At 42.2% G+C, this 13,924-nt stretch overlaps 1 protein-coding gene across 1 annotated transcript in view; it reads left to right on the top strand.

The window, feature by feature from the left end:
* The first annotated feature begins 768 nt into the window (after positions 1-768).
* ADAM23 (ADAM metallopeptidase domain 23) overlaps positions 769-13,924 on the top strand; it is a 176,564-nt gene continuing 163,408 nt past the window's right edge. The window contains exon 1 of the mRNA XM_018570527.1: positions 769-1,169. Within this exon, the coding sequence (XP_018426029.1) occupies positions 1,016-1,169 (154 nt within the window). The 5' untranslated portion in view covers positions 769-1,015. The remainder of the gene's footprint in view (positions 1,170-13,924) is intronic.

Raw genomic sequence — 13,924 nt, 5'->3', positions numbered from 1 at the left:
CTAGTTACACTGTACCTCATAGGGAAACTGCAGTGAGAGACTCACCATGTCTGTAGTATAAGATTGCAGCTATTGCCTCCTGTGATACAGCATGGGTATGAGAACGCCTTTATTTCACATGCATGCCTGGGTACATCATTCACTTGTTCAGGCATCATGGGATATGGAGTCCCATACAATAGGAAACATATCAATGCTGCTGAAGCACCCCATTTCTTACAGGAGAATACATTCATTAAAGCATTGCACTTGAGTGCTGTTGCCTGCCAGGCACAGCCTTTGCATAGTGCATCATCTTGTGATACATTGACCATTCAAATACATAAGTGAACCTCTCTGAAAGGCTCTCCCGACTATTGGATAACATTTAGCTATTGCACACTGTATATAAATATATTATGTACACACACTGGAGTTCAGTAAGCGCAATCTTAAGCATGATGGGAGACCTCTGCTAAGACATCACACGTCCAGGTTTCCAGTTCTAACGTGATGACACATCTATACATCGCTGATCTGTAGATGACTAAGGACTGACGATGCCTGTGCTCCCCAGGTTGTGCCACTGCATCCTTTTGGGACCCTCCTCTAGGACTGCAGCACGCATGTGCTCTAGCAACCTCCTCTCCTAGCAACAGAAGCATCAGCACCAGCCCAGGGGAGGGAGGGAGTAGCAGCAGCAGCACCAGTTTTGTGTTGCATAGAGTAGTAAGTGGAGGAGGAGGCTGTCTGATCCTCTGTCATGCGTCAAGGGGGGTGGGAGGGAGGTGCAAGGTGCAGAAAAAATAGGAGAGAGAGCCAGACGGGTGGCTACTGTTGGAGAAGGATATAAGTGCTGCAATAGCAGCTGCAGCTGTAGGGAAAAATCCAAATGGGAGCCAGATAACCTCTGGTGGGGTGTCCGAGCCCCCCTGCTGCGTGAGAGAGGAGCATGCCAATGAAGATTTTGTTGGTATAACAGAAAGACTAAATAGTGCTGCCTCTGCTGTATCCCAGGTCTGCAGAGCTATGAGATATGGAGGAGGCAGGCAGCTCCCTGCGGCATCCCCGCTCATCTTCTCCCATGTCCCATCTAACAGCCCACCTCTCCTGTCCTGCACTGCTGCACCTCTTCTGTCTTCTTCTGCTCTCCTGCCCACAACCTTGGGGAGCTTCTGCTTCACAGACAGGTAAGTGACATCCCTGCTTCAGCAGCACGATCCCGTCTCTGCTCTTCTCACGATGTGTTCCCTTTGCTGCCATCAGCATGATATGTATGTGCTTTTATTCTGGGAATATGTCTAAGTCACTACAGATTACCATTCTAGGGACAGCTGGAAATGCTGCCAGGCTTGTATCAAGTCAACTGTCACCTTGTACTTTCTTTTTTCTATTTCATTGCAATGACATTGTATGATCTGGGTTCAGAAAGATCAATGTATAGCTCACAGGCCTCTTGGTTAAGTGTCTTCTTTAATATTACTCTGTGGCAGGTATTTCCCTGTGTTCAGTGACAAGTACTGAACCAAAGAAGTGGAATGCACAAGTTTAAAGCAAGCTCTTTTTAGTTGCAGCAATCCTAATGCACCCAAAAATAAAAGGTGATGACTTAATCAGCCTTGATAGGATGGTATGTATAACTCCAGCAGCTGTCTGAGCATTAAATAATTGCTGCAGACAAGTAGGTCTAATGCTGCTAATTTCCAGCCATGTGCTCCTTCTGTTTGGCATTCACTGACCACCTGGCTTGATCACTTAAGGCAATTCTACTTGTGAATCACACATGTAATCTCTACATGTAAAAAATCTGCAGTGACCTCTGACAGCTGCAGAAGCAGATTTGTTTGGGAGAAGTCTTCTAGTTGGAGAAGGTATAGCTGAGCTGAGCTCCCCATGTAGTGGATTGATGTTGCATAAGGAAGTACTGCAGCAAATGGAATGCGGATAGCAAAGCCATAACCATATGTACAGTAGCTTGTCACCTGAAGCTAGTTTGGGGCTGATCTTGAGAAAACTTTAGCAAAGAATACTAAAAGGATAGCACAGCTGTAACCTATAACAACCAATTAAGTTCCTTAATTCTATGGAAAGATGTAACCTTTTCATTACTATGGGCAACAGCCTCACTTCTGCTCCAGTTTTCATAAATGAGCCCTGTTGTATGTAGTCCTTGGATCACTGGTTGAAGTAACTACTTCCAGTTACTCAATATAACCTTTACCATTTAGGTACACAGTTCTGGAATGCAGTGAAGATGGAATGCTAGTAAAAGATTTCTATGTTGCAAAGAGAGTTTATTCCGAGTTTCAATAACAGTTTACATTCCATCAAGAAATAATGGGACTGTTGGGATGATGGCCCTCCTAGTGCCAAAAATTAGACTACATAATATATTGGAAGCCTATATCACTTTAAAAGATATATATTTCTATAGATATATATTTTGATTTGATATAGGTATTTGATAATATACACACTTTAAAAAAAAATATTTTTCTGATAGTTGCTGAGGCCTAAAAAAGTTTATCTATGTCTTGTCTTTTATGTACAACTCTGTCTTGGCAATCTTTAGATAGCTTGTATAGATTACTCCGTGAAAGTTAGGTTTTATTGTATTTATGTAATGTGCTCCCACATCTCCTTTTTTTCCCTATACCCCTATAATATACAAAATAGTGTGAAAGTACAAAGATAAGAGATGGCATGAAAAATGCAGAAACTTAGATGGACTTGTGTTAACTAAAGCCAGATCTGTGAAGAGTGAGTTTTGGTTTTGTCATTGCTATGGGTAATCTTGAAGGCTGCTCTATCCTTTAGTAAATAAACCTTGTAAAGACTCTTTCAGTAAACCAGTGCCAAGTGTACAAAGTGCAGGGACCAACGGCAACAATCCATCATGATTTCTGAATGGCTACTATGCTTTACAGCCCCTTGCATTGCTTTATTGAACAAACCAGATGGTATTCTGCTGTACATTTTGAGGATGTGCTAGTGTTAGATGTGCAATGGCTATATGTGACATTGATTGTGTAGGAACTTGGGTTTGTTCATAGTCTCAGTTTCATATCATCCTTGACTGCAGCGGCTATCTGCAGTTATGACTCTAAGAAAACACTGCTGACTCCTCTATATTCAAAGAAGGGAATGTTTGCAGGGAGCACTTCTGTAAGATCAATTTGATTCTCCATTTAACTAAAAACATTTACATTAGGGCTTTTTTGTTTCCAAAATAGATACATCAGAGGTAGCATATTGTTACATATTGAAAAAGATCTGCCAACTTCCCTCCTTGTTTTTAAGTTTGTGTTGTGTGTGAATTCTTCATCATGCTTAAACAAAACAAAAAACAATTAGGTTATATTCACATTTAGTCTCCATTCACATATAGCGTTTGTGTTTCCTGTGTGGTTTTCTGTGCGGAAGACCGCGCGGGATGAAAATGCTAAACTTTTTAATCTGCACGGATCACGCTCGTTTGCAGCTATTATATAGCCACGAACGTGCAGAATCTGCCTTAATATCGCATTTGTACTTTTTTGCGGGCTACTACGTGGCCACTGCAAAAGTCTGAACAATGCACATTAAAATGCATTGTTTTTTATGTTTAGGCCGCTCCGCTGACCTCTTTCAGAAATGATTAGTTCACTGGCTGCCATTGGCTTCAGTTACTTTATGAGCCACTGACAAGCATGCAGATTTGGAAAATCTAAAAAAAAAAAGTAATCACTCCCAATTGGCTCACCTATTCCAGATCAATGACTTAGAACGTACTGATGCCAATGGATCACCATGACAGTCAGAGAAATAGCATATGCGGGTGAGCAAAGGTGGTCTCCATGCTTCATCAATACAGGTTTCTTGACAACCAAGTTGAAGTTCACATTCTCAGTACCAGCTAAGAATGGATGAACTAGTGTAAACGTCGGATGTTCTGCTGTATTTGGCTGGCCGAATATGCGCAAACAACTGCTGCTGTGTGAATGGAGCCTTGGAGGGAGGATTAGCTGTGGACTCTATGTTGTATTTTTAATATTTTTTTTGCTAAAATAGAATCTTAAAGTGACACTAAAATCAGGAGATAAACCCTAAAAATGCATTCAAGTACCTTAACTATTTACAATACTGTACCTTACTTGTGTGTCACTCAGCTGTAGATCCTCAAATCATCTCTGAGTCCATCTTGACACTGTCCTTCCTTCTGGATGGTGGCTGCTTTTGTTCCCCATGGTCCCTGTGAGTGTTGTATCGTAGTCAACGCTCTAAGCTCAGTCCCGTGAGGGACGGACTACAATCTTATGTTTAGTTTACTCATTTGTATTGAGGTTGTAGTCCATCACAGGAGCGAGCTTGGAGTGGTGGCTACATTACAACACACACAGGAACCATGGGAAACAAAAGTAGCCACCCTCCAGAAGGATGGACAGTGTCAGCACCAATTCAGAGATGAGGTACTTGAATGTAATTTAAAATTTGACTCCTGAGTTTAGTGTCACTTTAATATTACCACAAAAAGCCAAACCAGCGCCATGTATAGGAACCTCCTTCAGCCACATAATAATTCTTGTGTTCCAGGCAGTCCGCCCCATTACAGATGAGGGATTACACTGTGTGAAACATAAAGAACAAGAAACATCGAGCGCCTTTCCTGGTGCAAATAATCATTTTATTTGTTTAGAAAGATTAAAAGTGATAAATGGTACTCACAAAAAAGGTGGATAAAAAGCGTGTTGGACATAAATCTGAGGATACATGCAGATTCCTAGCAGTCAGAGAAAACAATCCAAATATGCTGCTAGACCAGCAGAAACAAGCTGACTCAGCTGAACGCGTTTTCGGGGAGTTTCCCCTTCTTCACTTTAATATTACACTCCAGTCTAATTTATGGTTGCTGACATATACAGGTGAAACTCGAATAATTAGAATATCGTGCAAAAGTAATTGCAGTAAGTGCTGCAAAAGGGGCCCAAACCAAGTACTGAGTACATATGCATGCTTGTACTTTTCAGAGGTCCGATATTGTTCTATGTACAATCCTTGTTTTATTGATTGCATGTAATAATCTACTTTTTTGAGGTTGTGGATTTGGGGTTCTTGGGGTTTTCATGAGCTGTAAGCCATAATCATCACAATTATGACAAATCACAGCTTGAATTATCTTGCTTTGCATGTAATGAGTCTATCTCATATATTAGTTTCACCTTTTAAGTTGCATCAGTGAAATAAATGAACTTTGCACAATATTCTAATTATTCGAGTTTCACCTGTATGTGTTAATATTATCACGAAATGTGTGGGTACCATTTTTGGAACTGCTTGATGAAGAGTAGCATTTAGGTTGATAACATTGAAGACTTGATTTAAGAAAGTAAGCAATTTAAATAGAAATTGTATGTAAAGTTAAATCCAATTCAAAAAGCAGAACATCCCAAGTTTACACTAGTTAATCCATTCTTAGCTGGTACTGAGAATGTGAACTTCAACTTGGTTGTCAAGAAACCTGTATTGATGAAGCATGGAGACCACCTTTGCTCACCCGCATATGCTATTTCTCTGACTGTCATGGTGATCCATTGGCATCAGTACGTTCTAAGTCATTGATTTTAGATTTTCCAAATCTGCATGCTTGTCAGTGGCTCATAAAGTAACTGAAGCCAATGGCAGCCAGCGAACTAATCATTTCTGAAAGAGGTCAGCAATGGAAGCCTACATATTTCTTCTAAGTATGGATTTTCATTAAAGCTGAACTCCAGGGAAAGAGATAAAAACAGATACCAGTTAGGAGCTGGTTTATGCGATAAAGGATTTGTATTTCTGTCTATCCAGCGTGGAATATACACAGCCCAGCCAGGCAGCAGTGCCAGGCTGGTGACCTGACTTTTCTATACTGCTGTTATGGAATACAGCCTGGTTACCACTCTGCCCACAGCCTGTGACTTGACAGTAAAGGAGCAGCAACAGAGTGATTCGGGCATCACTCTGTCCTCTCCTCCTGCGAGCTGATTCTTATCATGACACACAGACAGCACACCTGACATGCGTCTAGTGCTGCCCCTCCCTCTCCAAGTCTAAGAAAAAGGGTCATGTCTATTGAGGCGATTGAGGTGCGTTGGTATCCCATTCCAATTGAATAAGCTGCCTAAGTACAATGCAATTTAACGTGTGTTTCGTAACACACCTGAAAGGTATGTATGTGGCATTGCAGTGTCAAACACAACCCTTTATTAAATACAGTGAAATATTTAAACTAGAACCCTGGTCAAAAAAAAAAAAAAAACTTACCCTTGCAGTGGGGCTACCCCCGCACTTCAAGGGTTATGTGCTGGTTTTGGTCTTGGGGCTGGATAAAGCAGAACTACCTGATCCCCGCTCCTGCCAGCTTCCTCTGGTCTGCTAGACCAGTCTGCAAAGCCTCTTCTCCCCTGGGCTCTGGCAGTTTAAGGACTGCTGGTGCCATTATGTCTAATCCTGGTCCATTGACCAGAGGGGGGTGGGGGAGAGGTGAACGCTGACTGCCACAGGACCGAGGATCAGGTAAGTAAAACAGCTGTATTTGAGCCACCTAAACAAACTGAGCACTTAGGTCATTTACTTTCCAGGAGTTCTTCTTTACTAAATCTGCATAAGGCAGATGATTGTTGCAACTGATGCCAGGTCATTTATTTTCAGAAACATGTATTTTGTGTGTATTTGTGTTGCTAAACTTGTTCAGTATAAAAGCAAAATACAACTTTGATCTGCTGCTTGCTGTTTTGATACTTTCTTATAACAAGTAGAGTAAACCAAGACAGTATTTTTCTTAAAAAGAGTATTTCCCTCACTTTTCAGATATGTCCAGATATGTCCTCTCACTTCATGTTCTGTCTACAGGACAGAAACCTCCCCAATGGGACACAGATAGCAAATAAAAAAAATATATAAAGGTTTTAACTATTCCCTGATTTATTCAAAATGTAAATAAAAGTTTTGCCTAAAGGGAAAACATTTAAGCCTATCTCCGAATAATAATAAAAAAAAAGCTTCCCTGGCAGTGGGGCTACCTCCACACAGCAAAGGGTTAACTGAATGTCATTGTCTAGGGCAGCGGTCGCGAGAAAACTTTGGAGGTCCCCAGGCCCCTCTAATGCGCTGCAGGCTGGGCCGTCATTGAAGCGGCACAGAGGCTGTGAGGAAACAAAAAATATGAGAATATATATATTTTTTAAAAATTCATATTAGTGGTCTGTGGGATCTAAAATGATGAATTTAGTGGTCCATGAGGACCTTTGTACAGGACTTTTACTTACCTGTTTTCTGCTCTCAATTCGCGTTTGGAGTCCCACTGACATTATCACGTCTAATGCAGGGTCCATAGCCTTGCATTATGCGTGAGAACAACTATGGACAATCCACAGCCAGAGCGGAGGGGAGAGAGGTGAGCACTGACCACTGGGGGAGTGTGGATCAGGTAAGTAAAACTGCTTTAAAGAAGCCACCTAAACAAAAATGAGTAGTTAACCCTTACAGTGCAAGGGAAGCCTCACTGCATGGGGAGGTTTTTTTTCTTATCCAAAGATAGGCTTTAATTTTCACCTTGCCATTGATGGCTAGTATCCCTTTTTATAAATGACCTTAAATCTCAACCTGTACAAATGTATGCCAGGTCTTTTCAGTGTTCTACATTTCCCAGATGGGGAGCTTGCCCAAAATCAGACTCTATCAGAAGAAATATGAAAAGCTTGCTGAATCTGACTGCAATGAGTTACATTGACTTCAGATGAAAGCTGTATTATTAAACTTTCTGACCTAAACACAGTTGTAGTTACTAAGGCATGAGAAGCTGGGCACTATTAAAAATACAATGCTTTAACCCTTTTGCTGTCGCCGGCTGACTAACTGTAAGCCCTCATTCACATGGGTAACGGCCGGCCCGTACAGATCTGTGCGGCCGTATCGGGCAGCTCCTGGGAAGGAAGGTGCTGCATGTGATTATAAGCAGCAGTCTGTCCTTTTCTATGGGAGTACAAGTCCGCCCTACGCTTACCTGACCTGCACGTCAGTGCAGGTGCGGGTGTCCGTACTCGTACGCTGGCAGGATGGATCCTGTCTGCATCCGAGCAGGGACACCCACACCCGTATGGACATGCAAGTCGGGTGATAGAGAAGGACAGGCTGCTGCATATAATCACACGCAGCACCTGTCCATCCCGGGAGCTGCCCAATACAGCCGTGCACGCAGCACAGATCTGTACGGGCCGGCTCTTAGCAGTGTGAATGAGGACTTTGGCTTACATCAGCTACAGCACTGGCCTTCATATAAACTTCCAGCTGCTACAGCAGTGGTTGGCTTTCTGGTAGAAGTGATTCAGGTGGCAGTGATGCCCAAAGGTGGAGCACTTCAGCCCAACATCCCCCCTACTAACGTATCTCAGGCTCCGCTGCCCCTCCTGTCCCTGCTTTTAGAAAAAAATATAATTCTGGGAGTTTTACTAATTATTATTATTATTATATAGGATTTATATAGCGCCAACAGTTTGCGCAGCGCTTTACAATATAAGGAAGGAAGGCATTACAATCACAATACAATTCAAAACAAGATATCTTGAGGCCTTAAAGTCCAATTGTCATGGACAGTCACAGTGACAGTGTACACTGACAACACATATCTGGATGAGTAGTTAAACTTTTTCTTTTACAATTAACTTGGCTAACCTAATTTATTTCAGTTTGAAAAAAAGCTTTTAAAAGCAGTTTTATCAGTGACCCACATGTTTTTCGTCAGACAGTAATTTTTCTACTCTAACCAACAGAAATTGACAAGGGATACGCTGGGGCTGCCCCTGTTCTCATTGATGCAACACCGTCCTTCAGTTTACATTTTATTTTTCAAAAAAATGCCTTTTTTACAGTGTGGTTGTTTTTATTTACTATTTACTTTTTTGGCCAATTAATAATAATAATATGTACTTTGTACCCTGTACTCATTCCCCTGGAGGGAGGGTTATCTGGGGGTCCCCTTATTCTAAAGACTTTGTTAAGTCCCCCGCATGCCTTTTTGGGGGACAGGATGCGGGGATGAGGCCCATATCTCATTAACATGGGGATAACGTGCCTTGCAAACATATATATATATATTTAACTGTGTATTCAAATGCACATGTGTGGATTTACCCTCCAATCAAAGCAGCATAAAGTCCAGGAGAAATGATACTGTGATACTGTGCAGCTGTCAATGTATGCAGAAATGAACAAGTGTTGGCTATTGTGTCCAGCATGAAGTACAAGACTAGCAGTTAGGAAAAGCCTGAAACTTGACCCTGGAATTTACTAGAGGTTGGTTGAGCTGATGTGACTTCAGCCTCATTTTAATAAGGTAATAAATCCCCTGTAGCATATACACATTCTGTACTTGTTCTCTTATACAAGGTCAGCAATGTTGCCAATACAAATCACTATACAGAGCATAAAAAAGAATTGTCATATGGCCAGATAAGGGTGAGTGGATTTTAGTTCTATAGACAAACATTCCTGAAATAAGGTTATGTGTATTGTGCCAGTAAAACCCCCTTTCCCTTGGGAGCCTATACATCTGGGTATCTGGTTATTAGAGCCTAAAAAATGTAGGTATCCTTAGCTGTTATATGTAAAATAAATGAATAATGCAGTAGCTACCTGGCTACAGGCAAATTTAGGAGGTAGCCAAAGTAAAGGCTGAGGTTCACACTAGATGCAATGATGCGATTTTCATCAACTGAACAATGCCATTCACCACTGCAGTGCACATAGAAAACAGTTATTTTGTAGGTGCCCATATCACATCACAATGCAGCTGCAATCTGCTCTGCGGTGTGGGGGCGGGGGAGAGGAATTTAAACATGCTGCATTTATTTCTTAGCACACTGGACAGCAGATTAGGTCACAACAGTGTCACCACAGGTCCCTGCTACACTTAGGCCACCGCAGTGTGAGTTAAGTATAGCAGAGACCTAAATAAAGTTATAAAAAAGAAAAAAAAATTTAAACGGTGTACAGTACACTGCTGGCACTGTCACAACACACTAGTCAGGTCACTAAATGCTCAGTTTTAGAGGAAGGGCTAATGTGAACAGGCCCGCAAAATGTTGTGTGCACACACTGGAGAAAATTTATGAAGCCAATTTATTGCCACAATTAGATTTACAAGGTTTTTGCCACCCTCTGCCTCTGTTACCCTGGGCAGCCAAGTGTGACAGTTTGGAAAGTGGCACCTCAGCTATTGTGGAACTACCCACATGAGGCCCACGAGGTATTGCAAAACTCTGACAGCCACAGGCATGACTTCCAGAGGTCGAGGCATGATGGGATTTGATGGCACTATTTGAAAAAATTGGCACTAAGCACCTTATTACAAAAAAAAAAAAATCCAGATAAAGCCACATACAGTATGTGTCAAAACATGTTGGGTACACTAAAGGGCACTAAGAACTTGGTGGTGGGGTCCGTGGGGTGTAAAAGAAAATGAAAAAAAGAGAGCTTATAACAAAAAATAAGGAAGAAATATAGTCTCTATCCTGCATGGAAACCACAATAGGAATCATGGTTGGTGATGGTGTGTAGATAGAAAAAAACATATACAGTATGTAGAGCAAATATATAGAGAAAAATGATTTAAGTGTGTATAGAAGGAGATGCAAATATTATTGAAGTGGATAAATTGTGGACAAAAATAATTAGTCCTTTCTATATAAAATAATGGCATTTGTAGTTTCAGCACAGCTGAAGTGCTGAGGTTGCCTACTCCTGCTCTAAACAGACCCACAATTAAGAAGTGGTGGGGGTCAGGTTTCTGTTGCAGGGCTACTTGCAGCAGTTAAATGAGAAATCTATGACTCAAGCTGTAACCTTGTAATAAATCTGTCTCAAAATTGGTCATACTGCTCCTGTTTAGCATTGTTGTCTGATAGAATTGATAAATGTCAATCAGTGCATTTGTGTTTGTACACCTCCTTCATCAGGATTGTAGAATGGATGGTTAGCATTAGCAATGGCTGCCTACATATTTCTCCGTTTTTTTTTATGTGAACCTACGCTTTGTCCAATCAGGGCAAAGCAAATAGCTCCAACATTTGTGGCGATATGTAATATGTATGGCTCAATTTTCCTTTTCGCACGTAAGCCCACCCGACGTGTGCTTGCGTTTGTATGTACGTGCACGTGGGGGCTTTTTTTTCCATTTTTAAAATTTGTTTTATATGTGACTATTTTTTTTTTAAACTTAACGTTATTGCTATCACATAGGGGGCTAAAAAGCACCCTATGTAATAGCAAGTATGATGTGACAGGTCCCCTTTACGGAGACATCAGGAGTCTGTCAGACCCTTAATGGCACCTAGGGACCCCAAAGAAGCTGATGAAGCAGCAATCTGCTTCACCAGCTTCTTCTCCTGACTGCAGGAGCTGGAGAATGTAAACAGTGGCACCGGAAGTGATGTAATACACATCACTTTCGGGTCTAGTGATCGCAGGAGTGATCAGTAGCTAGAAGCTTGCTGATCTCCCTCCAGTCGATGCGGGGAGACTCACCATGCCGGTCCCAGGCCCATGCAGCAGCAGTGTTCTTGGTATAACTACTTCAGGACAGGATGTTTTTTGATGGTGGGCAGACCTGAAGTAGTTAAAGAAGTAGTCTCACCTTGTTTTATTTTTCAAAGCTCAGTTACCTAACTCCCACAGTGTAGGTTGCTTTTTCTCACATGCGCCTGTGTGCAGTAGAAACTGAGATACAGGACTTTGACAGCTCACTCCACGTCCATAGCACACTCTGCAAAAAGAAACGGCCTCTTCATTGACAGCTCCTATCTCACTGTCTCTGCACTTTTTCGACACAAAACAAGGCTCCCCGTCCGATTCTAGTGCCTGTGTCGATTCCTGTGAGAGCGTGCCCCCTCCCTCTGAACTACTGTGACCTCGCTTGTGTCCGGATAGTGCAGAGACAGTGAGATAAATGTGCTGGTGTGAACTGCGGTTTTGAGATGAATTACATTGCAAAAGTTCAAATATTTCTCCATTTGTTGTTGTGTGTGCCCTCTTTGGAAAGCTCTCTTCTATCAGTCACCATTGTCATCTGGTCAGTAAATGAAGAAATGTTCCCCAAATAGGACACAGACACAGGAGGCGCTAAGATCTCCAATTTTTTTTTAATGAATAACAATTTTTTTAGAAGAAGCGGCATATGATCTAGGGTATTGAGAGCGTAGGAATTTAAAGGAGTTAAGGGGGGTATAATGTGTCTCCTGCAAAAAGACCACGTCTGCTTTAGCCTCTTTCAGATCCCTATAGACTAGGTTTCTTTTGGTTTGGGAGTTAAGCCCTTTAACATTGAGGGAGAATAATTTACAGGTTAGTGATCTATACATTGTTGTGGATTAGAGAGCAGGGTTTTGCTTATGAATGGCGTATAGGAGTGTAGTATATATGTGTGTACTTCAGGTACCTTTCTGATGAACATAAGATATGAAAAAAGTAGGGTGCGACTCAGAACCATCCAGTATGGTGAGGAGGATCCGGGTGACTTTGGACCGGGTTGAGAGAATGAAGCAGTCAGTGGGGGGGGGGGGGGAGGGGAGGAAACAGATATGAGAAGGGTCTAGGTAGGTGTAAGTGAAGGCTAGCAACTAGAGCTAACCCCCTGACCCGCCACAACCCATATTGGATAAATCAAAATAAAGCACTATAGAATAGCAGCCCGAGAGAGAGAGAGAGACGGGACAGTCAATAGCTCCCCTAAGGTGGGTCAAATAAAGAGCATTGGGTTGTCTCGTCTCCGTTCCCCATACACATTCAGGACATCATTACTCATCAACATTATATATTAAGATGACAGTGTCTAACTACTCAAAACGCATGTTACTATGACTTAAGTAAGAAAAAAAAAACAAAAAACAAAAAAACATCTTCAACGTTGACGTCTGGGTGTAGACATTAGGGGGCCCTTAGATTTACGATATGGAGTATCTAGAGGGGCGTCCATACGAACAGACTTCTTTCCCGGGGTGGCTTTTTGCCAGGTGGTTGGTTCCGGACCCATTTTCGGTAGGGGCTCCCAACCAGGCAAGGTCGGGCAGTTGATGCGTAGATCCGAACAGAAGGATGGCAAATCTTCCGGTACCTTAAGAGTAGCGCTTCTTCCGTCCCGACGTGCCGTCAGGCTAAATGGAAACCCCCAACGGTACTGGATATCATTGTCCCTCAATAAGGTTAGCAGAGGTTGGAGATATCGCCTTTGTTGCAGTGTGACCCACGAGAGGTCTGGATAAAGTTGCAGAGGAGCACCATCAAATTCCAGGGATCTTAAATTACGCGCTTTCTGAAGGATCTCCTCCTTCACCGGAAAATGATGAAGTCTACATATCACATCTCTTGGGTTAGTAGACGAACCTCTAGGGCGAAGAGCTCTGTGAGCCCGGTCAATTTCAATTTTGTTAGTGGATGGGGACCCTAGGATACTGTTGAAGAATGACTGTAGAACTGCTTGTAAATCCTCAGGGCCTGTTGCCTCCGATAGTCCCTTGATGCGGAGGTTATTGCGTCGTCCGCGGTTGTCCAGGTCTTCCACATGGCGCTGTAGATCTCTAATAACACCAGCTTGTGCAACATAGTATTGAAAGTTTGCTCTAGCAGGTAATACAGCATGAATCAATGAAAGCCGAACAAAGGTTCTGCTTTTACTGTATCCAAAGCTAGAGTTCTACTTTAACTTTAAAGGCTCAGTTTACTGTATGGCCCATGTTTTATGTTAAACCCATATTCAGGGTGCAACATGAAACATCTTCTGCTGTATTTTGATGATAGGCGTGCGTCAGGGGCAGACAGGGATTTACTTGGACAATATGGATTTTGAGTCTTGTATATGCTGTGTCCAGGTTTCAGGCCCCTGAGCAATCTTCTATTGTTGCCTGGGTGCCCCATGTGTTTTCAGTCCAATGGGAAT

Source organism: Nanorana parkeri, unplaced genomic scaffold (genome assembly GCF_000935625.1).
Source record: "Nanorana parkeri isolate BGI_ZX_2015 unplaced genomic scaffold, ASM93562v1 scaffold1548, whole genome shotgun sequence".
Taxonomy (NCBI): domain Eukaryota; kingdom Metazoa; phylum Chordata; class Amphibia; order Anura; family Dicroglossidae; genus Nanorana; species Nanorana parkeri.
This window is presented reverse-complemented; position numbering and strand designations above follow the sequence as displayed.